At 35.1% G+C, this 27,968-nt stretch overlaps 1 protein-coding gene across 1 annotated transcript in view; it reads left to right on the top strand.

Annotated features, from left to right (window-relative positions):
* Positions 1–27,968, top strand: part of Oamb (Octopamine receptor in mushroom bodies) — a 544,394-nt gene that overhangs the window by 457,537 nt on the left and 58,889 nt on the right. Inside the window, exon 7 of the mRNA XM_072525075.1 lies at positions 10,092–10,321. Within this exon, the coding sequence (XP_072381176.1) occupies positions 10,092–10,321 (230 nt within the window). The remainder of the gene's footprint in view (positions 1–10,091; positions 10,322–27,968) is intronic.

The following is a 27,968-nucleotide window of genomic DNA, read 5'->3' as shown; positions in this document are numbered from 1 at the left end:
ATGAAATAAAAAATTTTTACAAAGAGGTAAAATACATTAAAACTGGGTATGTGAAAAGTGGAAAGAATTTTCGAAGAGATGCTAAATGACGCAGTGACTACTGAAGAAATTTATAATGATTTAAAATTTAAATAGTAATAGAAGAAATACCAAAGCCCACAAGAGAAGAAATTAAAGAAATAATAAAAGTTATGAAAAATCAAAAAAGCCCCGGGGAGAGTGGCGTTGTGGCAGAGAACTTAAAATATGGAGGAGAAGCTTTAATAAACCAACATAGTGAGCAAATAGTAGAAGTGTGGGATGCCAAAGAAATGCCTCAAGAATAGAACAAGTCCATTATATTTCCTATACACAAAAAGGGAGATAGAACAGAATGTGCAAACTATAGAGGAATATCCTCATTAGAGGTAATATATAAAGTGCTCGCCATACTAAATAAAAAACGATTAGAAATATATGTAGAGAAGAATCTAAAAGAATAATAGGGAAAATTTCGTAAGGGAAGATCAACAACCGATCAAATTTTTATGCTAAAACAAATCGTGATCAATTGCAATGAATACAAAATTTCAGCACGAGTACTTTTTATTGATTACAAAGCCGCCTACGATACAGTAGACAAAAATAAATTAATATATATATAATAACGGATTTATTACGGCTGTCGCCGCTTCTCCACCCCCAATTTCCATCTTTTTCTGTCATATGCAGTTGCCTCTTCTAAGTCTCTTGCCGCCATTGCTTCATCAATATCGTTGCGCCAACTTCTCCGTGGTCGTCCTCTCTTTCTTCTTTCAGGAGGGATCCATTCCAGTACTCTCCTAGGCCATCTGTACTCTGGCATTCTTTTAACATGTCCGAACCAGATTAATTGTTTTCTTTCTATGTCATCATTGATATTTCTCTCCATTTTCATTTCGTTTCTTATTTGTTCGTTTTTTAACTCTCTCCAGTTTCGATCTACCGCAGCTTCGTCTCAGATAATCCATTTCTGTCGTCAAAAGTTTGTTTCTATTAGCTTTGGTGACGTCCCATACTTCCGAACCGTAAAGTGTAATACTTTGGACTATACTACCGTAAATGTGTTTTTTGGTTTCTCGTCGAATTGTTTTTTGCCAGAGAAGAGAGTTTAAGGCACGGGTCGCTGCTCTGCCCTTGTTTATTCTTTCCCTGATTTCATCTGCGCTATTTCCCTTCTTGTTGAAAATGACCCCCAAATATTTGCAGGATTGCACACCTTTGATTTTGTCGTCTTCCAAGACTAGGTCACATATTTCATCTGTTCCCACTGAGAGATATTCACATTTTGTCATATTCATGTTTAGACCTGCCACCTCATATTCTTCTTGCAGTTTTCTTACCATATAGCTAAGATCGTAGCTGTCTTCGGCAATTACTACCTGGTCATCCGCAAAGAAAAGTGTATATAGCTTGTTTTCTTCCACCGTTATTCCCATGTTTCTACATTTTTTTACCCATTTCACTAAGGATCTGTCCAAATAGATTTTAAATAAGGTGGGTGACAGACAGCAGCCTTGTCTTAGTCCTTTTGTTGTTTGAAAAGGAGAGGTGATTTCTTGTCCCATTTTAATTCTTGCCAAGTTTTGTTCGTAATATTTTTGAGTGGCGTTAATAAGAATTGGGTTTATTTTCAAGTTACCCATTTCTATCCATAGTTGGGAGATCGGTACACTGTCATATGCTTTTTCCAAATCTATTAAAGCTATATGAGTTTCTCTATTTCTCTGCACTCGTTTTTCCATTGCAATTTTTAATGTGAAGATATTATCCATAGTGGAGCGTCCGGCCCTAAATCCCGCTTGTTCTTCGGGTTGTTTATCTTTGATATCATTTTCTATCAGGTTTCGTAGTACTTTTGAGTATAGTCGGCCTATAGTAGCAATCACTGCGATCCCTCTATAGTTTTTAGGATCCATCTTTGTGCCTTTCTTGTGTATTGGAGAGATAAACGATTGTCTCCATTCTTCTGGAACTTCTTCTCCGTTTAAGCATCTTTCGAATAATTTTCGAATCATCTCAAACAGTTTTGATGATCCATACCTAATCAACTCTGGATATATTCCGCCTGGGCCTGGAGATTTTTTTAATTTCATTCCCTTAACTGCTTCATTCACTTGTTCTATTGATATTTCGATTCTTCCTTCTACTTCCACTTGTTCATTTGTCTGTTTAAACCTTTCTCTTCTCTCTGTTAATAAGTTCTCAAAATGCTCTACCCATGTGTTCTCTGGTATTCTATTTATTATGACTTGGTTTTTTGTCGTTGTTCTCATCGTTTTTATAGTTCTCCAGGCTTCAGAGCTCTTTGTCCCTCCTATATGGTTGTCTAGGTATTGGCATTTTTGTTCCCATGTACTATTTTTCTTTTTAACCACTTCTCGTTTGACTTCTTTATTCAAGTTTTTATATTGTTGTTTTGTATGTTCGTCTCCCTGTTGTAATAACTGTAGATATACTTCCTTCTTTCTTTTTATCTTTTCTTCCACTTCTTTATCCCACCAATATGGTTTATCTACTCTTCGTACCTGTGGCCCTAAGGCTTCTAGCGCTGCGTCTTTCATGCAGTTTTTTATATGTTCGTATTCATCCGTCGTTGATCTGTGTGATTCCTGTAGTTTTTGTGTTAGTCTCCAGGAGTAAAGTAACTGTGTGCTCTCGTTATCTAGATTATCTAAGGTGTACGTAGTTCTCTCTATTTTTTCTCTGTGTTCTTTGTTGATGTCTGTGTGGTTCCTGTCTACGAATGGTGTATATATTTTTCCTATTATCAGGCAGTGGTCCGAGCCGCACTCTGCTCCTCTATTCACCTTTACGTCCTGTACTCTTAACTTAGTTTGTTGTCTTGTTATGAAATAATCTATTATCGATTTTAGACCTCTTGTGTGCTGATACCAGGTGTATTTATGTATGTTCTTGTGGGCGAAAAAACCATTCAAAATCTTTAACTCATATTGTTGGCATATCTTTATGAGTCTTTCTCCGTTGTTGTTAACAGTTTCTTCTCCATGCATGCCTACCACTTTACTTTGAACTTGTTTTCCTAGTCTGGCATTCAGGTCTCCTCCGCATATAATCTCATGGCTGTTAGGAATTTCGTTCAGGATTTTTCTAAAGTCTTCTTCAAAAGCTTCCTTTTCTTGCACTGAGTAGTCATCATTTACGGCATATACCCCCAGAATTGTTATTTGTGTTCCTCTTAGGAGAACCGTCACTTTAATAAAACGTTCGTTGTATGCTTCCCAAGATTTAATATATTTTTCAAATTTCTTGTGTACAAATATTGATATCCCTGCTCTTGCTCTTTGATCCTTTCCCACTCCTGAGAAGAAATGTAGATAGTCTTTTAATTTTTCGCTTCCATTTCCTTTTTTCTTGGTCTCAGAGAGAATGGCTATATCTAATTTTCGATTTACAAATTCCTGCATAATTTCTTGTTGTTTGTTCCGGATTCCCTGTATATTCCAGATTCCGTAATTCATGGTCCATTTTCATTGCTGTTTTCGTCTACTGTAATTTCCGTCCGGTAACCGAGGCTCATTGGGTATTTTAGCACTGTAGAATTTTCACAAGTGTAAGGTCGCTGGCCTTACGACTTAACCCCCATCCTTGGAGGACCGAATTTTCTGTTGGGGTTTATTCCCCTAGCCGATATGTTCCAGTTTTTAGGCGCCAGAAACTCGCCTTTTACCCTCTCTCGTCTGCTACATAACGTACTCCCATTGTACGCCATGCACCCAGTGGTTACGCGACATGGTATGTCTTCGTGGACGTGAGAGTAGGATTTGCTGGCAGAGCTGAGTTTTATTCCTAAAACCTCCAACTCATTCGTTGGAAAACAGTGGGCATTTCTTAGCGTTTTGTTACGACAAAAGCATCGGCGGCTTCATGTCGCCCCCAAGACCCCTTACCAGCCTTTAACCACCAAAAATAAATTAATATAAACGCTAAAAGAATTTTAAGTGCCAGAAAAAATAGTAAGTAATTAGATAAACCATTTGTGCTATGAAATGTAACGGTACAGTCTCAGAAGAATTCGAAGTAAAAAAAGGTGTTTGCCAGGGAGGCCCGTTGTCTACCTTGCTATTCAATATAGTTCGAGAAAAAATTGTAAGAGTAAGTGGGATAAATAGGTGGGACAATATTTTATATAAAGTGCACCAATGCTTATCATATACTGATGATTTGGTTATTATTGCAAGAAATGAAAAAGAACTGACAAGTATAGCAAAAAGACTAATTCGGGAAAGCTTCGGGAAAGAAATATTAATAAATCCAAGTACATGAAAATCTCGAGCAAAAAAGCAGGGGTGATAGTATACATTCCTGTAGGAACTCACGTTTGATTTTGATATTATCGAATTCTAGTACTTCTGTACAGAGACACGATGTTTAATTCCAGTAAAGGTTCCTAATAACTCTTTTTTAAATCACAAATGTTTATTCCATTATTTGTTAATATCTTCATCAGCTTGTGCTTTACGGTATCGAACGCTTTATTGTAATCAATGACGCATGCATAAATATCGCAATTCACATTTATAAATCGTTGAAATAGCACTTGTATGCTAAAAAGAGCTTCTTTCGTACTCACTGTGTTTCGAAAACCAAACAGTTTGTACTATTTTAAAGCGTCCACTCCACTAAATGGCCAAAATTTTATGATATTAATATTGAGCCATTGAGAACTTTTATTATATATGAAAAAATTTTCACGTACAAGCTCCAGAAAAAAACAAAGCAAACAAAGCAGGTACAAGAAACAACATATTTCTGGTAACAACTTTAAAACTCATCCTCGTTCCGACTGTGTCAATATACATTTTATGCGAGACTCTTTATTTTATATTTTCGCTATATATATTTATCTTCAAAAGCGGCGGGATATCCACCCTGTCAAGACATCTCGCAGCAACAGGTTGTAAAGGCGGCGTACACCGATATTCCATGCTTAAAATAGTAATGAACTTTAACAAAAGCTTAGCACAATCATTAAACATTACATTAACCTTCCGTCGATTTTACGCAAAGGCATAAAGGTCTTTAATAAACTGGGTCAAAGTATTCTATATCGGTTCTGTATTTGAACGCCATTGTCTATAGCGTTTGCGATGCAATTTACTGTTAAAACGAACGACACAGCAGTAAAATAAATATTGATCAATTTAAGTTAATTGCATTATGAAGCATAAGGATGTCCTGATATTAATTGCATTTGGAGCCACTACGTAATTAAAGCATACTTTGTAATGTTCTTTAATGTTTTAATGTCTGTTTATACTGTAGGCCAGGGCCGATTATATGTTGAGACTAACAAATAAAGTAACAGGATCGAACCCATTGAAAAAAGAAGAATATATAAAAAAAAACAAAAGAAAATGATCTCTACTGCATGAATTATTGCAAACATGAAATAAAAAATATTTTTATGTATTATGATTTTTATTAAGGAGTTAAAATAACTATTTTATATAATTGTCTTGTTATTATGATATTTTTTTCGAAGCTTTTCAGTGGATCGTCGACTCGTTCAACAAGTTTCTAGGCCACCTCGTGGCGTCAGAAAGTTGTTACTTGGTAATCTCGAATACCTGCTTATCGAATAGTGTGGAATAGTCTAGACTAGACAGATAGCTTCTTCAAACGTTCGGTGAAGTCAAAACATCTCTGTTGGGATTGAGATAAGTAACGTAGCGAACGGATTGACGGAAGAATAACATTAAGTTTTGTTCTACAATTGAGTTTAATACATTTAAGTGTTTGCTAACCGAATTCACAATATCTCTTAGCCTTTTTTGTAGATAGTGGTGTTTTCTGGTGGCTTGCCATATTGGACAATGAACAAGAATTTGCTTTGCAGGAAGTAGCTCATTATAGTTCAAATACATTCCGGGATTATTTGTTTACGCTTGCCCTTCGTCTGCCAGGTATGGTCTTTCAAATTGACAAATATAATATTTCTTCTAATGCACGCATCAATGTGTCTAGCGCATCAGCATTCCAGATATTCTTAAACATAGCGAGTAACTTTTCAAACGATTGCAAAGTTGACGGTCTGTGAGACACGGTGTTGTAGATGGCGTAACTGCTTTAGATTACATGTCTAAAAGTATCATTTGCATAAAAATTAGTTTAATGTTGTTGGTAAGATCAGTTCATAATAAATTACCAAGAAGAGCAGAAAATATTAGTGTTTAATGGCTAAAATATCACCAATAGACGAAGACAGTGATTTATAATTAGAACAAGTGATATATACGATAGTTTTTTAAAAGACAACTAAACAAACATCTAATCAAAAGCAATACAAAAGAATAGTTAAATAACGGTAAAAATGACAATTTAAATGACAGTGAATCAGTGTCAAGAAGTAGCCTGTTTTTTTGACAAAAATGATGCCAAATGGAAGAAACATATGTGAAAAAGTAAATGTCGAAACCCATCAGCACAAGATTGCAGAACACTTAGTAAATCCTAAAAAACGTAATATGTCTTATAAAGCTCTAGAGAGATTAGGAAATGTCGAAAGGTCTTAATCCCAACATGCGCCTTCACGCGGTAGAAAAACGGCTACATCCATATGAATGGCTAACTTAGATAGGAACCGAGTGATTGTCGGTATCAGCAATCCTTTACTACTGGCCAACAGCTTCGGGTGGAGGAGTTAGTAATGGTAAGGCATTTTTTTGTCCTGAAGATAACAAATTTATCTTAAAGTTAAAGAATATATAAGTAGTCTACTGAATAAAAATTTAAAAAACCATAGGATGACTATTACATTATAGATCCAAAAGATCCCAAGTTAAACAGTGTTAACAATAATGCAAAGTTTAATGGCACCTAGTCCTAGTATAGACTAAGATTTTTCAACAACCAGTCTTCTGTCTGAAGGACCTGTTTTTGCCTCCTTAGTTGTTCCATTCCAAAGATCCCAAGTTAAACAGTGTTAACAATAATGCAAAGTTTAATGGCACCTAGTCCTAGTATAGACTAAGATTTTTCAACAACCAGTCTTCTGTCTGAAGGACCTGTTTTTGCCTCCTTAGTTGTTCCATCTGCCCCTTTCTTGGAATGCAATGATGAGGATCATGGGGTGCTTAAGCGTGTTATTGGGACTAACTAAATCCAAGTTTGCTTCCTCCCACAGGCTCTTCATTAACATCATCATTTTAGTAGTCCATTTTTTTGTGTATTCTTTAGTACAGTTCACGTACAGGATCCCTGCTCTAAAGTATGTTTTATATATTTAATGAAAATGCAGAAGTTAATTCTGACTTATAATTGGAGCGTCATTTACTGCTCGTTTCATTTTGGTAATGATGAAGTCTAGTTAAGCCGGATCTAGTTAAGTATCAAGATGGTATCTGTGTATCACCAGTATCCTAAATACTTTTGTAACATCTGTATATGACCTAGTCTGCTCATTAGAGTTCCTTAATTTTTTAGTTACCTTTTGTTACGTAGGGTAACGGTATTCTTCCTAGGTTGTCTTGGATTTTGCCGGTATTGCACCGGTTTTATGCGGATTTGCTGTGGTCCATTTCCCAGCAGTCATTTTTGCATCTCTCCTAATCCTCCTTCGTTATCTTCGTCCTCCTTCAGAAAGGCATTTTTGATACTTTGCGCAGGATCTGTTCCTCTGGAAATGATCCCTCTTTGGGACAGATACAAAATCCGCAACTAAATCGCATCTCGATCGTTGACGAGACACGACCTGGAACGAAATACTATCAAACATATTAGTTAGTTTGCCCTTACTGTACTAAGGCTCTAATCTCCCAGAGATCGCCAGATCTCTGGGGCTTCACCAAAGGTATAATTTTCTCCCCTGTACCATGCATCTCCTGAGCACGATGGTGTTTTACCCCGACATTGTTGGTAATTAGTGACTAGGCGAAAAAAATTACAGAGGAGAATTTGGCCAAAAATACAAAATGATTGGAATGACCGATACAGAAACGGAAATCGAAGGAGTTAAAATGTATCCCGGGCAAATATTGGATCTGACCTCAGCGCAGTTATTCGCAAAGCAGAAATACGATTTAAAAAAATGCAAAACAAATAAGACCAAACTTAATATTACTTAAAAATAATAAAATACGCGAAGGGGTAACAAACACATTAAATAAAACAGTGGATACAGTTGAGAACACATAGAAAGCTATAAGAAACAGTATACAAGAAACACCGATAAACAAACTTTAAACCATATGAAAAATAAATGGATGTCACAGAAAAATTGATTAATAATGGACGAACTAAGACTATAACAATTTTTAATTTAAGGTGACTTATCCACACATTGAACTTAGAGCTAACGGCAACAATGTTAAATGTCAGAAATTAATTTTTACTGGCACGTACCGGGGTCTTTTTTATTTTGTATATTTTGCCAATGTGAGTTAGTGAAAAGTAAGATGGTTCTATAAAATTTGCCCCAGTAAAAATATACCTTTTGCATATCGGTGCAATTTACAAGCGAATAATTGAACAAGGTCGTTAAATACTTTAAAATATTGGCAAACTTATCAACACTTCACATTTCTATATATTTATGTCCTCGGAAAGAGTGTTAATAGGAGAAACAGTGGGTGTGGTGTGTTCTGTTTCTTGTAAATGTTACTTTATTTTATATTTATTAAATATACTTTATTATATTTATTAACTTAAAAATAGTTTTTAAGGTACATATGCAACCCACAAATATTACAAAACTAATAAAAATGGATCGTAAAGAGAATGTAAATTAGAAACAAAAGTAGATAAATATATGAACAAGAAGAGACATTTATACAAATACGTATTTTTTATTAAAATAAACTTTTACCAAATATATCAAAGTAAAATTAGGCTTATTATTTCTCGATAGTATACCCGTTTTTCTCAACAAACAACACTTAAAACCAATCATGATGGCCTTTATTAATATTTCAGACCATCATTCATAAAAGCTAGTATCATTATTACGTTTACATTTTTTATGACATCGACGTTTCTATCAGTTCAGTACAATCTGAAATCACAAAATCGTTGAATACTAGTAAAGATGGACTATCGATTGCTCGATACTTTTTTATGTTATTTAAGGTAAATAGATTACCGAAAACTAGAAGAAAAAAACGAAAAACCACTTTTTTATCGCTTGAAGTAAACAAATTATGGCCCGTAAAGGAAAAAACAAGTTGTACATCACTTCGGCCATTTAACTGAGACCCTTTTGAATAAATTATGTTGGCAAACAACAGTTGCTAGTCGTAGATTAGGTCGGTTCGGGTTAATAATATATTTATGCTTGTATAGAGTAAAGTGGATGAGATAGAAAAACGATACAAATAATTTTGCAAGATTATTGTTTAGTAAACTAAATAACAAGTTGGACATTTAACACTTAAACCATATGTAGCCTATTTGAAAAACTACTATATATCTATAAATAAAAAACTACTATAAATCAAAACTACTTTTTGATGATTTAAAATTCTATTTATCTATCTATATAAAAGGCTATGATAACAAGACACGTCATTTGTTCTGTAAACTAACGACGCCATCTAGGAAAGAAATCTGAACTACCACCATTTGAAATTTTAATCATATTTTGTTCTTGAAATTATATTTATGAACGTTTAATTAATAATACTGTATTAATTACATACCAGTTTTCTGTGACTTCCTGAAGTGCCTACATAATCTTTCGCTTATGTCGAATTAAAAGGTTTTATTCGATTTCTGTATAGCTGCCGTTGGATTGTATGATCAGAAATTGTTGTATGTAAATGTAAAAAATAAAAAAAAATACCAAAAATGTAAAATAAAAATGAAGATGAATAAGAAGACCTTTTTATTCCCTTTAGGTAGAAATTTGTTAATATTTTTAATTGAAAATGCATAGACTTCAAACGACGAACATTGCAAGGCTCAGGTAAATATACAAAAAAATGCAAAACTACATTAAAATGTAAGTTTTATCACTGTAGTACACGATTTTTTATATTGCCATAAAGTCTTCTTCATCAGTACGGTTTTACTTCAGATTTAAATTTCAGCAATAACTTTTGTTACAGGTTCCAAAGGAATCGGCAACCGCTTCGAAGAACAAAGATTAACGTTGCGGATACATAGGGGTAAAGGTTCTTCCGGAAAACGCACATATGGTTCACCTCATAGTAACGGCAGTAACAGCACCACCACCACTGGCAGCGCCAGTGCTAGTCCCAGTCCTTCCACTAGGGGGCGCCAAGAAAAAGTCAAGATTAGCGTTAGTCATCCATCGTCTGAAAATTTAGCACCGTCATTGTTGGCGGTAAGTAAACAAATTAAATTGAGTTTAAATTAATCAAGCATGTTGAAGAGGAACTTTTACGAAACGTCTCGCTAAAACACGTTACCATTATCGACTTTAAAATACTCAAAGTACTTTAAAATACAAATTAAGTCTTTAACGCGAAGAACTATTTTTTTTGTAAAAATATACTTTTAAATAGTAAAAGTATTTCATTATGCATCATTAACAAGACAAAAAATGTTTAAAAAGATTTTTCTTTGTTAGAAACGCTGGGAAGAGTGGTAGATATAGCTTCCAGTATGCATTTTGACAAACAACTAATACTTACTGGGCAATGGAATATACTTTTTTTTTGAACCTATTCTCTATCCTTCCATTGTTGGATGTAGGTCTCCCCCAGTTCTCTCTATCTTTCCCTGTCTTGAGCTGTTCTCTTCCTTGTTTCCTGATGTCATCTTTCCACCTCATCTGTGGTCTGCCTCTTGATCTCTTTGCATTGTATGGACGCCACTTTCCGATGGCATTGTTCCATCGTCCGTCTTGGAGACGTTTGTTGTGTCCAGCCCATTTCCATTTCAGTTTTGCTGCTTGTTCTATCGCGTCTATTGTCTTTGTTCTGGTTCTAAGCCACTGGTTACGTTTTCTATCTTTAAGTGATATACCCAACATTTGTCTCTCCATCGCTCTTTGTGCCTTCCTTATCCTATCCAATATATTCCTATGGAATATATAGCTGGTAGAATTAAACGGACATTTGTTCAACAAATTACGTTGGCGATATTGCTACTATTTAGAGCGTACTAAGTCTTGTATTTACTTCCAATCCGAAGGACCACCCACTGGCGTGGGAAATAATAACACAAGCAGTTCAAACAATACGTAATTTAATAATTGAATGTTACTACAACTAAGTTAATATCTAGCCAAAGTTTTAGCTCAAGTTCTTTATTGACATAGCCCCGATGACTGTCTATACACTGGTTCACGACACACTACAAACACAAGCACTGATACAGATTAAATATTACTACTAACTATCACTTCAACTAAGGACGTTTTCCTATATATGAATAAACTTGATAACTAATGAGCGTTCCGCTTTTAACTCTAAGCTATGTAACGATAACTACAATGCGCGAGATAAAACTCTAAAAACAAGAAGCGACCAGCTCAGCTGGGATACAATTTGATACTGATTACGCGATAGTCTAAAAACTCTTAAACCAAAAATGCGACGAATTATATCGAATTCGAAAGTAACAACTAACTAATATGCGAGCGACCAGCTAAGCTGGGGTACACTATTATACTGACTTAAAATTCCGATTTTCAATACCTGACTATTGCAAGGGATTTTCGAGCGGCGGGGGACAACTTCGATAGTTTTATACAGAGGTAGGTAAAAACCGACCTTTTGAATGCTTGTCTAACAGAGAAATTTTTGGAATTGGTCGGAGAAAGTTAATCTACGGGTAAACATATCTTTTAAATACATTTTCGACTTTTATGAGAATTTACCTAGGTAGAAGTTAAGAATTTTAAGTTAATTGCTACCAGTGGCGGCGTAGCAACACTTGGATACATTTCTTACAGAATTTTATCCAATAGCGAACGGTAAACACTACTAAAAAAATTTATAAAAAAAATACTTTATTTTGAAAATATAGAAAAAAGTTAATACAAAAATATTTTAAATTTATTATCTAAGAACTTTATATTTACTATGGTAGGGTGCAAAGGAGTCGTTAGAGCAACGTTACAAACTTGACAAATCAAATTGCCGCGCGTTTGTTTCTTTTTAGATGAAGCACAAAAGACACAGCGCCTATCAGTTCTTATAGTGGATAGGTGTGAACCAGCGGTCATTGTTGAGTTTGATGAAGGTCCAGACTTTTTTCTAAAAGTAAAAGTGATAATCAAATTTTATTCTAGTTCACTGCGGAACTGTAATGCAGTCATAGGCTTAGCACTTGATTTTTTTTTTTCAAAGTTTTCTTATATAAAATAATAGCTGTTTACTATTGCTGCGTCAAAAACTTAGTAAAATATTTTTACTCACCAACGTCTTGATTTCCATGCGATGGAGTAACTAGTATAATATAGATCAAATAGATCTACTACACTCATGTATTTGTTACAATCGGCTATTGCCTGAGAACATGGTACTTGATCTCTATTTCCGGTTTTGTTCTCAAAACCTAAGTTTTTACTTGTAAATTATGTAAATTTTTGTCAACACTAACACATTTTACGCCTCTATCTTTCCACTTTCCACACAAATATTTTCCCAGAACTAAACGAATCTGACTGATTTTGGAAAAGCCATTTATCAACATATAATATTTGTTTTGGATAATATTTTCTTGTTTTCCTTACAGTGCACAAGCAAAAGTTTCATTTTCTAGTAATTTCTGCATCAATGGTACTGTGGTGAAAAAATTATTAAAGTACACGCAATAATTACGAATTTGATAGTTCGATGTAAGTTCTAAAACAACACGTTCTCCTTACATATCGGACGTTGATTCAGCGGCTTTCCCTTAATGTATTTAAAATTAGAAGGTATCCCGGTTTAGCACATGCCAATGTCCAAATTTTAAAGCCTCTTTTTATTGGTTTTATTGTCATGTACTGTTTTAGTGATGTACGCCCTTTGAAAGCACACATGCTTTCAAAGATAGGTGTCTATATTGCATAAAAGCATTTTGAAAGGTCTCTGAAAGATAGTTTAAGGGCGGTCTACGTTTGTAAAATCTATTAAACTTTTTAGTTTTTGGAAGGGGCATATTTTCATTATTAAGATGCAAAAATCTCAAGACTTGTAGGAATCTTTTTAATGTAAATACCTAAGTCACAAGTTAAACATGAAAGTTTTCATTGCTGGACCAGTATGACCTTATTGTTGAAATGCTGAGGAATCTCATGTCTATAAGTATTCCCAAGAAAGTGTTGAGTTCTTCCATATCCATAAAAAGTTGCGAATTCTTCTGGTTAGCATAGAGGGTCGATTCTTTGGAAATCGTTTGACAGATACTCTCACTAAAGGAAACTCTGAATAAGTCGATTTGCTTACTCGAATTATTAACAACATTGGCGTTTAAAGACTCAGTAAAATCAAATGATTCAAAAAGGAGAGTGGGGATGTTTTTCTTGGACCATACTAAAGATTGATTTGAAGGAGTAGGAGCTTGTTCCTTTTTCTCGTCTTTATCGGCAGAAGTTAAGGAATTTATTGCTTGAGGTAATGTTCACAGGTGTTCATCCTCGTCTTCTTTATGAGAAAAAATGTTTTTAGTAAATAACCTAGTAAATTTGTGTTTGAAACCAAATTCATCGCCTGGATCAAAGTCAGGATCTTGATCCGAATCATCAAAATCTTCGTTTCCGCTAGATTTATTTGTATCAGCGCACTATTTTTAAGTGCTGTACTTAAGTACTGAAACATGTCGGCTGGCTGTGGATACTAGGAGTCGAGGATTGTGATGGAGTTCTGGAAATTGAGAGAGTTCTCAAGGAAATTGTCGTCTGCATCCCCATCGCCATCAAATTTGGAAAGACAATACTCTTCAGCACTTAGATGGTCCACTATATATAGTAGTTCAGCTTCTGTAAGTGGTCGGTTTTGGGACATACACAAAAATATAAATAATGTACTGGAAAAATTGTAATGACAAATGGGCCTAATAAAAATTTAAGTTTAATACTTATCTTACCTTATCTGGACGAAGCGCCAAAAATTGATTTTGAGAGATTTGACTTCAAAGGTTTCACTCTATTAAAATTCAGTATATGTTACAATAGTCGTAATTTTTTGTTTTCGAAGACAGCTTTTTATGTTTTCTGCAAGTGCGAAATAGTAACTTCCTAATGTCAAAGAAAAACGGAAAAAAAAATAAAAAAGCTTTTGGTCGTCTTGAGGAAATGGAGGTCGATTGGTCTAGTGATGCATAACTAAAATATCACTTTTAGTGAATGATTAGTAGGCCACAAGCTATTTTTTCTTTTTGGGTATGACAATAAAGGTCGTTGTTTTGAATATTTTATATTACTTAAGAAATTATTCAAAAATATAAAAAAAAAACTTGAACTCAGTGTTAACAGTAGGTACAATTTTCTGAATATTATGAAAATAGTAAATAAACATTAGTCATCTCGTATGTCAAAGTCTAAGTCTCCATCAAATCCGTCAATGCCATCTTCTACTTTATTGTTACTGAAAAGGGAGCGATACAAAGGTTTTGCATCATTTGGTATTAGAAGCATTAATGACCTTAAGTCGTTAAGCTTAGGCACAGAAAGTGGCTTGCCTGTAGGCCAAAGAGAAATCAAGTGGTTACTTAGGGACTACATTGCAACGGGCCGTCCTTTTTGAAGTTTCTTGTAAAGATCTACTTCAATTTCACTAGTGTTAAAATCAGTTTTCATAAAAATACTCAGTGGTTTATCCTTTCTTATTTCAATTTCTCTTCTTTTAAGCCAGCTTACCTTACTGTTTTCTATGTCTGATTTACGGTTTGTAATCACAGTTTCCAACTTCTTTGTTCCAATGAATTCTTCTTTTTTTATTCTGTGAACTACTAGTGGGTTCTTTTTACGGGATTTCTTCATCACGTTTATTCTTCATCACGTCATTGAGTAAAAAACTATGACCAGGAAAGAAATAGTGTAATGTAATTTTTTAAATTGTTGGATGAGTTTCCAAAATCGTTTTCAGAATCAAAACTATTTTGATGGTGCGGTTTTGGCCGCCACAAGAGTCTGACCACATAATTACATGTTTTGCAGAAGTAACATTTTCTTCAATGTGTTTCTTAAGACAACTGACTACTTCCTGGGCTCCCAGACTAGCTTCACCTTCTATCCAAACATAACAATGACCTTTATTATCCTTGTTGCTATGGATACCAAGGTTGTAAATACATAATTGACGCTTATAATATACGATATTTGTTGGAATTTTCGGAAGAGGAAGAGTTCTTTCTAAATCAAAATAAAAGGTTTCCACTTCTGGTTGATCGTTGCTCATTTTCATGTCTAGCTTTCTTCTAGATTGTGCATTTTCAGCTTCTTCTAAGTGCACATTTTTTTCTTCTATTAACTTGCTTAATTTTTTTTATCTGCGCAATTTTTAATTTCTAATTCGAATCAATTACATCCACAACAGGTATCTTTTTTCAACTTTTTTTTGAAGATTAAATCGTGTTAAAAATATTTTTTTGTAAAACGAAAATTTAACAGGATCATTGTCTGCTTCTTCAATATATAATTCATACATTTTACTTAATATTGTTTCTTCTGTTAGGTATTATTTTTCTGTATTAGCTCTTCTGTAATATAACTTGTCCTTTGGGATTTTCGTTATGTGCTCAATTACTTTTTGTACACGATTATCGTTAATTTTATTATGACCTCCACTTTGACCTCGAACACCCATTGGACGTTTCATAGCTTTCAATGCTGCATTGACATTGCAACTTGATATTCTCAAGGTCTGTAAAAAAAAGGTTTACACACTATCACAACGGATATTGTGTATCCTTGTAGTATTTGTTTTGTTACTGGTTTTTGTTCTTTTGCGCTTTATTGGGACTTCGGAAATATTTGAACAAATTATAGTTCTCTAATTTTATAGAAAATTGTAAGCAATAACTGACACTACTTCTTAACCTAAACGCCTCAACAAGTTATTGTCAACAACGTTTATGAACGGATGTTGCCAAATATTCGATTTACAATTTATTAAAACGCTCGCAAGAGGCGCTTGGTTACTGATGCAAAACTAATACAGAAAATTAGTCGCTTGGTCTAGTTATGCAAAATTGAAAATCGAGAATAAGAAGAAAGGAACTTGGTCTTTTTAAATATATTATATATATTTTTTAATATATATATAAATTTGAGAAAATGGCGCTGGTCTAGTGATGCATAACGCCGTCCATCTAGCAAATAAATACTAAATTTTGCTTCAATGTATCCGTAAAAGTTTTATTATTATTATTCTTTATAAATCTCGAGATTTTATTGGTTTAGTATGTCAAAAATACCCTTACAGGTAAAATTTTCAAAATGTGTTTCGAAATTTGTTGCCACAATATTGTTTAATAACTGGCATAAGCTTCAAAACAAAAAATAAAAATTGTTTGTACGCGGGGATAAATAAAAACAATGAATTTTGGTGTTAGAATTCTTGTAAAACATATTTATTCCTGCAATAACTATTCCAGTGCTTTTAAATAATTATCTACTAGTTAAAAATAATGGAAAAAGTACACTTGACATACCTTCAATTTTTCTCTAAGTATTTTATCTTAAATAACACGTGTGCCAAAAACAAATATAAAATTGAACAATTTTTACATGGACTGTTTGTAGAGAGGCACGCTGGTAGCTTAGCATATATTCTTCTTCTTTTCGTAACACTATAACCCGGGGTGGGTTTTAGCTGACTGCACAACTTGCTTCCGTCTTAAACTGTCGTCCATAATAGTTGGATCAGGGCCTTCTTCCTGTGGGTGCTTCCTCCCATATTAACTTGGCAAGGCGGTTATTAGGGAGTCTATGGACATGACCAGCCCATCTTAGACGTTGGGATTTAATCTCTTGGACAATATCGCTCGCTCTATACATCTGCTTGACCTCAGCATTTTCCTCTCAAAACATCTTTCAGAAAACAAAGTTTTCTTTCAGTTTCCTTGGTCAGGGTCCACGTCTTCACCGTTTTATATATTCTAATGTTTGATGTTCGTGTTAGGCTTTTAGGTTTAAATAGGCTTAGCATATCAGTTTTGTGAAAAGCACGTGGCTGCCACGCCGCATACAAGTTTTTAGTACTCCTACCTACCAGCAAGCATTTGGTGTATCGACTGCGGCTATAATGATTGTTTTCACCACAACTCTGGTGACAAAATAAGCCTAGAACTATTAACTCCTGATTCTGAACATTCTGAGTTTTGAATTTTATTTCAAGCAATTTTCTTGGTAAAAGTAGGTAAAAATTATTAAAAAAATGCATTTTTTTACTTAATTGTTCATAATTAAACACAACACCGACTTCTCTACAAGAAACAAAGAAATTCTAATTCTATAAGTATGTAATAACTAACTTGTTAGATACTAGAATTATTTTCAACTCCCGAAATATATAAAATTATTTTTTATATAATAATTTATCGATATATACAAAGTTTATATCAGTATTACACGTGTTGCGCTTATAGCCATAATGTCATCTTCGTATTTAAATGCATACAGCACTAAGAGGATCTCTCTTTGAAGGCTTTCTAATTAGTCATATCTTTGATAAAGTTCCGACGTACCTCTGCCCGATTCAGGACTCATTCACCATGCAGGTGAGGATGCATTTGGATGTACATAGATAATTTAATTCTACTGAAATGTGTACATATACTTGGCGTGCCATCCATCGAAAACCAGCAATTAGTGCAGATATAAATATAAAGTATATTAGTTATGTTAAATCACTAACTTCTTGATTGACTTTTTAAAAAAGATTTATTTCACGATTAAAAGTTATACTTTGTTCTACGATAAAATAAATCAAATAAAATTATAATACAAATTTGTTATTAGCAAGAAGCTTAAATGACGAGTGAGACAATAATGTTCAACTCCTAAATTTATAACCTTCCTACAAAACGCGGTGTCGGAGTTTCCCACGAAAGGCCAGCTTTGGTCAGAGTTTGATGTCCGTGCATGGTCAGCTATCTCTATAGGAACGCTTGCTGAAAGGATGATGAAATAGGAACTGATACCAAAGTGTCGGTAACCCTTGAGTGGTTCAAGGTGACTATTTTCACATAACAGCCCCGTCATTAGTGAAATGTCGATGCCTTGCTTCGACTCGAAAGTTCAATTGGGGTTTTTGATACTTCTTCATTTTCTGGGCATACGTCTGGTTTTCTTTTAAAGGTTGATCCTGTAAGTTTTTGTTTAATGGAACTGCTGCGATGTGGTGAAGGTGGAGATGAGTCCTGCCGATTTTGTTTTTCTGCATTTGCAGAAGATGTATACAAAAACTAGAATGATAATTACTGATAAAGACAATATAGTGAACCAAGGCAAATGTTCTTCGATGAATGGTTGGTTCATGATTCGGTCGAGTTCTTCTAAATATTGGTTCAGATTGTGTTGTGCAATATTTAAATTGTCTAGTGATCTTATTGAGTTGTAATGGTTTCAAATTTGGTGTGTGGTTTCTTCTTTTGAAATGGTCACAACATCTGTATGGAACATTAACTGGATGACTTCTGTAGATTATATTTGAATATTTATCGATTTGATCCCTGGCGTGGACTCTAGTACTTCCAATAAATGCTGTACATTCGGGAAGTAATCTTAGAATTGTGTTTACTTTGATTGTCTGGGTACTGATGTCTTCTCTTTTACACTTGATTGTAACTAGTAATGGATCAGATACTGTTATTAACCATAAATGTCGGTAAATTTCTTGCACATTGTAATCTTGTGCTAAAAACGTTGACATCCGACAAGTTTTTGGTAGAACGCTAACTGGTTTCATTAACTGGGCTTCACATATAGTATCGCTGTCTATTGGATAGGGAAGAATATCTGTGCACATTCTTTGGTTTTGTCTAATTGATTTGCATTCTTCTGTGTTTCGGTTATTTATTTATCGTATGGCAATTACAACACATTTAGAACAAATACACAAACACTAGTAATATAGGTATTTGACAAACTTTAAATAGTTACAAACAAACATCAAGTGTATTTATATAATCAATTGACTCTGAAGTTGCAAACAGAAAGTCTTCAGGGCTACCATTGTAGGATCTTGAGGGACACTCTTGAATAATGTGGTCGATGGTTTGGTTCTCCCCACAGTTACATTGAGGAGACGGGTTCTTTCCCCATTTATGTAGCATGTATGCACATCTGCCGTGTCTGGTTCGGATCCTATTTAGAGTGGACCATGTTTTGCGTGGAAGATCAAAACCTGGTGGTTTGTGGGTAATGCAGGACATGTTATTTTGCCATTCGTTCCATTCTTGGGACCATGCATTCGTGATGTTGAACTCCTCATGTATCATTCTTGCCGTTTTCATTGGTGGTTTTCTAGAACGGGGACGGGTATTTTGTGCATCCTCGGTATCTTGGTGGATCGGCAGGTTTATATTGTTCATGATCTTTTTATATTTACGTGTAAGTGCGTCGACTCGTCGTAAATGTGGAGGTGGGATGTGACTTAATACTGGAAGCCATTGGGTGGGAGTTGATTTAATTGTACCAGCTATCATCCTCATAGTGCTGTGCAGCTGATTGTCGACCTTTTTTACGTGTGGACTGTGTAGCCAGACTGGAGCACAATATTCAGCGGCCGAGAAAACAAGGGCTAAGGCAGTAGAGCGGAGAGTGGAAACCGATGCTCCCCAGGTGGTACCGCAGAGCTTCTGTATAATGTTATTTCTTGTACTCAACTTTTGGGCAGTTTTTGTTAAATGCTCTTTAAATGATAGCTTTCTGTCTAGTGTTACGCCCAGGTACTTCGGTGTTTTGTTGTGGGTAAGTGTGGTATTTTCAAACCGTATGTTGAGTTCCTTTCCAGCAAGTTTATTGTTCAGGTGAAAGCAACTAACTTCTGTTTTGGATGCATTTGGTTGAAGTCGCCACTTGTGAAAATATTTGCCCAATGTATGTAAGTCTGCCGTCAGAACTTCTTCAGACGTTTCTAGTATTCTGCATCGTGTAGCGAGGGCCCAGTCATCGGCGTATCCGAACTTTCTTGACTGTGTTTCCGGCATATCTGCTAGGTATAAGCTAAATAGTAGTGAAGAGAGCACTGACCCCTGTGGTAGGCCATTCTTAAGTTTCTTTGGTAGGCTGATATCTGTGCCCATCACTACTTGAAACATTCGGTCGTTAAGCATGCTATCATGGGGATTACAGGGGATTGCACGGAGAATTTTGTATATAAGGCCCTCTCTCCATACTGTATCGTAAGCTGCCGAGAGATCAATAAATGCCGCTGAAGTTTTAAGTCTTCTTTGGAAACCTGCTTCGATGTAGGTGGTGAGTGACATTACCTGGTCTGCACAGCTTCGTTCTGGTCGAAAACCCGCTTGTTCGACTGGGATCGCCTGGAACAGTTCTGTACTGATTCTATTATATATAAGCCTCTCTAATAGTTTCTAGATGGCAGAGAGAAGCGCAATTGATCTGTAGTTTTTTAGGTTGTCGGCGGGTTTGCCTGGCTTTAGTATGGCTATTATCTTAGAGCGCTTTAGTTCTTGTGGAATATTTCCAGTTACCATGATGTCTGTGAAAAATCGAGCCAGCCAAACTTTTGTATACTTGCCACAATTTATTAGGAATTCAGGGTGAATATTATCAAATCCTGGTGCCTTTGCTGGCTTAACGTCTTTAAGAGCCTTTGATATGTCTTCGCTGGTGAAGGGGAGGAAATGCTCCATTTCTGTGGCTACGTGTTTTAAAGTTTTAAGTTCTCTCTTTACGAAAATGGTGTGTGCTTTATCCTTTGGTGCCCTGGATGTTTTTACTATATGTGATGCTACGGCATCTGGCTTTACGGCTGCCTCTCGGCGTTTCGTACGGACACCACTCCCTAATTTTCTCAGTAATGACCATGCCTGTCTACTTGATTTCTGGAAGTTTAGACTTTCCACTGATTCGGTCCACTTTTGGCTTCTAGCAGCGTCTAGGCTGTACAGTAGTTCATCCGCTATTTCTTGGTCGCCAGTTTCAAGTAAGCTCTGATATAATTCCTCGCTATTTTCCGACCAGCCAGGGATATATTCTTTGCGATAGCCTCTTGGTATGTGTTTTTTTTGGCTACACTTAGGACGGCACCAACAAATCTATGGTAGTTATTGATATTAGGTGTAATCCACCCTAGGCATTTATCCAGATCCGCATAGAAGTCAGTTCAGTTGGCCTTTTTAAAATTCCATCTTGGACGTGGGATAGAACTAATTAAAAGGATTTGCGTCCCTACTTCTATTATTACTGGTCGATGATGGCTGTGTGGGAAATCAGTTAGAACTCTTCGTGAAGCCCCTAGAGATATGTCTTTGTTGTCGGTCGAGACGAAGCATAGGTCGGGGTTGTATTCCCGCCTCCATGCCGCGGATCTGAAGGTTGATCGATCTTTGCCATCAAACAAAAGGTACCGGCGTTCGTCTTCTGCCCATTTTATTAAAGCATTCCCATTCGCATCATTATTTTTGTACTTCCACTGTTCATGATGGCTATTGTAATCTCCAACGTATACAGCAGGGTGAGGATGTACTTCAATTGCTTGGGCTGGCCACGACGTAGCAGGTGGCTTGTCAATGTTGGACACGGTAATGTTAGCGATTTTTATGACCACATTATAAATACAGTCATCAGTGGAAGTAGAGATTAGCGAAGCATTTTCAATATCTTCTGTGTTTCGGTAATACATATGAAATTAAATTATCATCTCGCACTATTATGTATTGTAGAAAGTGTATGAAAAAGACCAGTTTGATTATCTAATATTGGTATCGAATATAAATGATATAAGGTATAGATTTCGGGGTCGACTAGTGGAATTTCTAGGACGAATACAATTTTTGAATCGAGTTGATATGCTTGAAGTTTTATTTTATTAATATACTGGGCTATATTTGATGTACAATTGGGCAATGGTAATACATTATTTTGTAATGATTGTGAGATAGTTTTTAATGAATCTAGTACATCATTGAGCGAAATAATTAAACTGTATAAAATTTGCAACCGAGAAAAAGTGATGGCATTCAAAATGTCATTGAGATAATTTTCTAAAAATATGTAGCTAATGTATAGCTTATAATTAAATTGACGAGCAGTGCAGTTAATTTTTGGATACTTGGAAAACAGTTCGACTTTTCCGGACTAGACTTATCAATGTTCCTCTTTTCGCAGTAAAACATTTAAGTTAACAAATGATCAAAACTTTCCAATTTAAATTGAATGCACGAAAATCAACTAAAAATCCAACTAGCCGTGCTAGATTTATTTTTCTCCGCAGAAAATCACATCTTTTTATAATAAGAAGCCTCGAGGCCGTTACGAAAGTTGAACTTTTATTATGACAGCGTGAAGTTACTTTAAAATTCAGATTAGATCGTGGAATTTCTTAAGGCAGTAGTAGAAATTACCAGTTCCTCAGAGCGGCTAAAAATCGTACATCGCGGAATATTTTATGTGGCACCGATGTGGAATATTAAATACTGAATTTCGAAAATAATCGAACAAAGCCCGGAATAGGTGTTCAATCGTTGCTATTTATTAGTTAACATTTTAGAGCATTGCATATCTTCTGTTGGCGATCGTTACCAAAAACGTCGTAATAAAAGCATTCATGTCAATAAACAAGAACAGGACATGTGGTCCTAAAGCAATATATGCCAAATGTCTAAGTGCTGAAATGTGTCACGTAAAATTAATTAAACGTAGGGGAGAGTCTCACAGTACCGGCCGGCATACAGTACCGGCCAGTTGAAAGTTCTACAAACCTATAATAGATGGTACGGTGATGATTATCGGTATTAGTGCTAGACACTCCTATAAGTACAAGCCCAGCGCGGTGTTAACTGGTCGCGACAGGATTTTTGTCAGTGCAAAGATTTGTGTTGGGCATCATAGACGTACACTGCATATTTAAAATTCTGTTGGTGATTTTCAAATCACCAACAATCACATGTTGGTTAAAGATCCAGTTTAAAACAAAGAACTCCTGGTATGTATAGTATACTTATATATAACTATAAAAAAGTATACTTTAAATCAATATTTGTGCGTTTGTTTTTACCTGTAAACAAACATATTTTTTTTTTCGTTTCCTCCAGTACCGGCCACTGCATTGTCCTGCAGTACCGGCCAATAATAAAGTTCGTTTTTAAAAGATTTCTTTTACTTACAGGTACGCAAAAATACCAAGTGATAAAAATAATGTTCATGTGAGGCAAAAAAAGGGCAGCTGGGATCCTGCGAACATGCGAAAAGCCGTGGAAAAGGTACTGAATAATGAGATGAGTGCACGCCAAGCTGCCGAACGCTATCAGATACCACGAACTACATTGAATGACAGAGTAAGTGCTATTAAAAATAATAAAGAGATATCCATTGAGCCAGTTATGGGTCGTTTTCACAATACTTTTTCACCTGAACATGAAGAAACATTGGCGACACATGTTAAAGACTTGGCCAATAGACTAATGCCTTTAAACAGGCAAGAATTTTTACGTCTTGCTTTTCAACTGGCAGAGAAGTTGAAGTTACCTCACCAGTTTAATAAAGAAAAAGAAATGGCAGGGAAAAACTATTATTATTCTTTTACGAAAAGACATAGTGATTTATCATTGCGGAGTGCTGAATCAACGAGCTTAATGAGAGCAGTAGGATTTAACAAACCTCAGGTTGAGCGTTTCTTTGATGGTTTAGAGACTTTGATACAGAGGTTTAAATTCACTCCTTATAAAATATGGAATTGCGACGAGACTGGTGTCAGCATTGTCCAAAAACATGCCAAAGTTTTAGCTACTAAAAACCAAAAACAAGTAGGAAAACTGACTTCACCAGAACGTGGAAAGAACGTGACGGTGCTTTTTGCAATGAGCGCTGGAGGTCAATTTGTTTCACCATATTTTATATTTCTACGAGTCCGAATGAATGAAAGACTAATGGTTAACGCCCCAAATGAGAGCGTAGGCGAAGCTCAGTAAAACGGCTGGATGAATGCCGAATTATTTTTAAAATGGATGCATCATTTTGTTCAGTATTCTAATCCTACAGCCGAGAATCCAGTTCTCCTGATTTTAGATGGACATACGAGTCATAAGGACTTAGATGTTATTGAATTTGCCCGGAAAAATAACATCCATATGCTTAGCACCCCACCACATACGACCCATAAGCTACAGCCACTAGATCGTACGTTCATGAAGCCATTTAAATCTGCTTATAATAATGCATGTGACTTGTGGGTGAGATTAAATCCCGGTATTAGAATCAGTGAATACGAGATTGCTGGCTTAGTTGCTTCAGCTTTTAATCGAGTTTCTCGAATGAAAATCGCAGTTAGTGGCTTTCGTTGCACAGGCATACACCCCTTTGATAAAAATGTCTTTAATGATTTGGACTTTATTTGTTCTAACATAACCAACATTACAGAACAACAATCAACGTCAGAATCATTGCCTTCATCTTCCCAACTGCTAGAAGCAACACCTTCAACATCAGAACCGTTGCCTTCATCTTCCCAACTGCTAGAACCAACATCTACTACTCCTGCTCCTGATCTCGTAGCCCATATTAAAAATTCTGTGCATTCCGACAACCAAACTACTCTTGCTAATGGAGAATCACAAATTGCTTTTTTGCGGCAATTAGAATCTCAAGAAGAAGCTACAATTGACCTATCCACAGACAATTTTAAAGCTGCACTTACAGAACTCTCACCGGTTCCTGATGCTTCTAAAAGAAGAGCAACTGCCCGGAGTCGTAAAGCTGAAAAAAGCGAAATTATAACTGGTTCTCCATACAAAAAAATGCTGGAAGAGAAAAAAGCAGGCAAAACAAGCGTCGAATCACTTAAACGAGGGAAGAATTTACTTGTGGAAAATGACGTTAACAAAAAAAATAAGGTCTCAGGAAAATATGTTCAAAAAGGTAAAAGCTTGTTATCAGGAAGATATGTTAGTAAGAAAAGTAGGAAAAATAAAGATGAAAACCTACCTCCTCCTAGCAGACCGGTTGAAGAAGAGACAGTTTGTCCTTTGTGCACTGAATCTCATGAAGAGGATTGGATACAGTGTGGAAACTGTAATATTTGGGTTCATGAGGCTTGTGCGAACATATCAGAGCTATCCAAACAATATATTTGTGATTTCTGTATTGTTTAATTGGTAATATATTTACTGGCCGGTACTGGAGGCCAATTTTATAAAGTTTGATTTTTCCTTATCTTTAATTTTCATTAATAAAGTGATTATTTTGAAACATTATGATTGTTTATTACTTTCATTGACAGCATAGTAGTCCTTTCATACATGACAGGAAGTATTAAACATGTACCTTTTAGCATTTTGATTTTTTTGTTGATAAACCTTAAGGTTACGGTACTGTAGGACTCTCCCCTACAGCTGATTTCACGAAATATTTTATCGCATAAACAGTAGAAATTGTTATGCAGTGGCTTTAAAATATTAAGCAATTTAAAAAGAATATTTTATACTTAAAACTGCATATTATTTTATTACTCACATAAACAATAAATAAAGTTTGCTTTTGGATTCTTTTATCTTTATAACAGTAATTATATAGTTAATAGAGACATGCAAAGAACTAAGAAAAATTATGTTCGAGAATTTCTAACCACTAAAAAAATTAAGGAAAAGCCATCGAAACTACTATTCCGTTGCCTCTTCAAAACGAAATTTTTTAAATATACGTGTTCTGTGGGACTAGAAACCTCAAAATATTTTATTGATGACAACTTAAACATAATTCTGATTAATATTCATTTTATAAGATATAAAACAGATGAATTATTGTTGTTTCTAGAGGACTTGGGATTTCCCCCGTTAGTTGCGGTTACCGAGCACTGAGTTGAAGTCAACGAGCTGTTTTGTAGAAAAATATACCACAATTGCTAGGTATGATCGTTCAACCCTTGCTTCTTAGTAACAGCCAGATCAGTATCGTTGATTCTGTAAAATTTCTTGGTATTTTTATAGACCGCAACCTTAAACGGTCCCTTTATATCGATTTGTTTAGTAAGAAACCAACCTCAGCCTGCTATTCAATAAGATCTGTTTCGAAGAAAATCAATTTAGCATCTTCCAAAATAACATATACAGACCATAACCCCATAGTAGTCATATTACGAACAAAATTGAAACTGATTAAAAAACCCACACAAAGTAGAATTGATATTAAGAGATTAAGGGAACCACAAACAAAGGAACAAATTGTAAAAACTTTTACTGAAAATCTACGTAATGCCCAAGAACTGAATAAAAGTAGTTATAACATTGATCAGAAATGGGAAAATATAAAAGTAGCAATTATTAAAACAGCAAATAAAAACTTAAAACCAAAGAAAAAAAAAACATAAAGACTGGATGACTGAAGAAATACTACTATTAATGAATGAAAGAAAATCATTCAAAACAAAAAATCTAATTAAATATAATGAAACTGATCGATTAATTAAAAAGAGAATAAAAGAAGCTAAGGAGAGAATGTTACATGAGCAGTGCCAAGAACTAGAAGAAATTGAGAATATGACTTTTTTAACATGCATAAAAAAATTAAAGAATTAACAGGAATGAGAAAAACACTTCAAACTAGGCAACTAAGAGATGAAAGGGGTGCACTCATAACAGATATAAACCAAAAAATGCAGAGATGGGCACAATATATAGCACAACTTTTTGAAGACAAAGAGAGAACAGAAGCACCAAAAGAATTTAAGGATGATACTGGGCCTGACATTGTACGAGAACAAATTGAATATGCAATGAAACAAGCTAAAGGTGGTAAATCCCCCGGGCCTGATGAAGTTCCTATCGAATTACTCAAAATTGTGAATACTGAATCTATTGATCTTCTTTTGGATCTATTCAATACCATATATAAAACAGGTATAATACCTAAAGAATAGCTCCAATCAACATTCATACTGCTACCCAAAAAAGCCAATGCAAAGGAGTGCAATGAACATCGCACCATAGCCTTAATGAGTCATGTCTTGAAATTGTTTTTAAAACTAATTCACAAGAAATTAGATGAAGGCATAAGTAATACACAAATGGGATTTAGGAAAGGACTGGGAACACGAGATGTACTGTTTGCAGTAAGTGTTCTTTCGCAGAGATGCTTAGATATAAATCAGGAAGTATATGCCTGTTTCATTGATTTTGAGAAGGCATTTGACAGAGTGCAGCATGATTGGCTTAAAGAAATTTTATTAAATAAAAACATAGAGAGTAGAGACATTAGAATCATATGTAACCTCTATTGGAACCAAACAGCAAAAGTGAAAGTTGAAAATGAACTGACCGAGGATATCCAGATTTGCCGTGGGGTCCGCCAAGAGTGTATTTTATGACCCTTGTTATTCAATCTATACAGTGAAGCCATCTCAGAATTAGCGCTTGTTGAGGTCAGTGAAGGCCTTATAATAAACGGTGAGCCACTTAATAACATAAGATATGCTGACGACACCGTCCTTCTGGCAGGAACACTAGAAGAACTGCAACGCCTTGCTGAACAACTAAATATATATTGCAACGATTATGGACTAAAAATAGATTTGAAGAAAACCAAGTTCATGGTATTTACAAAAGCACAAAACATCAAAGTTAAGCTAGTAATAGATAATACAGAAATTGAACAAATATCTTCGTACAAATACCTTGGAGCATGGGTCACAGAAAATACTGATCAGACAAAAGAAATAAGATTTACAATTTTCACTGACAATAAGTCAGTTTCATTGGTTGAGCCAACTTGAGAGACTGCTAACTTGACTTGACTATCTTTATTTGTTGGATAAAGTCGTCTAATATTCGAGCAGGGAATATGTATGTTCCCTTAATGTAAAATTGTTTAACATCAAACTCGTGTCATTATATTGTTACAATTAACCATGATT

This window comes from Diabrotica undecimpunctata, chromosome 3, assembly GCF_040954645.1.
Source record: "Diabrotica undecimpunctata isolate CICGRU chromosome 3, icDiaUnde3, whole genome shotgun sequence".
In the NCBI taxonomy this organism is placed as follows: domain Eukaryota; kingdom Metazoa; phylum Arthropoda; class Insecta; order Coleoptera; family Chrysomelidae; genus Diabrotica; species Diabrotica undecimpunctata.
Note: the sequence above shows the minus strand (reverse complement) of the source record. Positions and strands in the feature narration are given on the sequence as shown.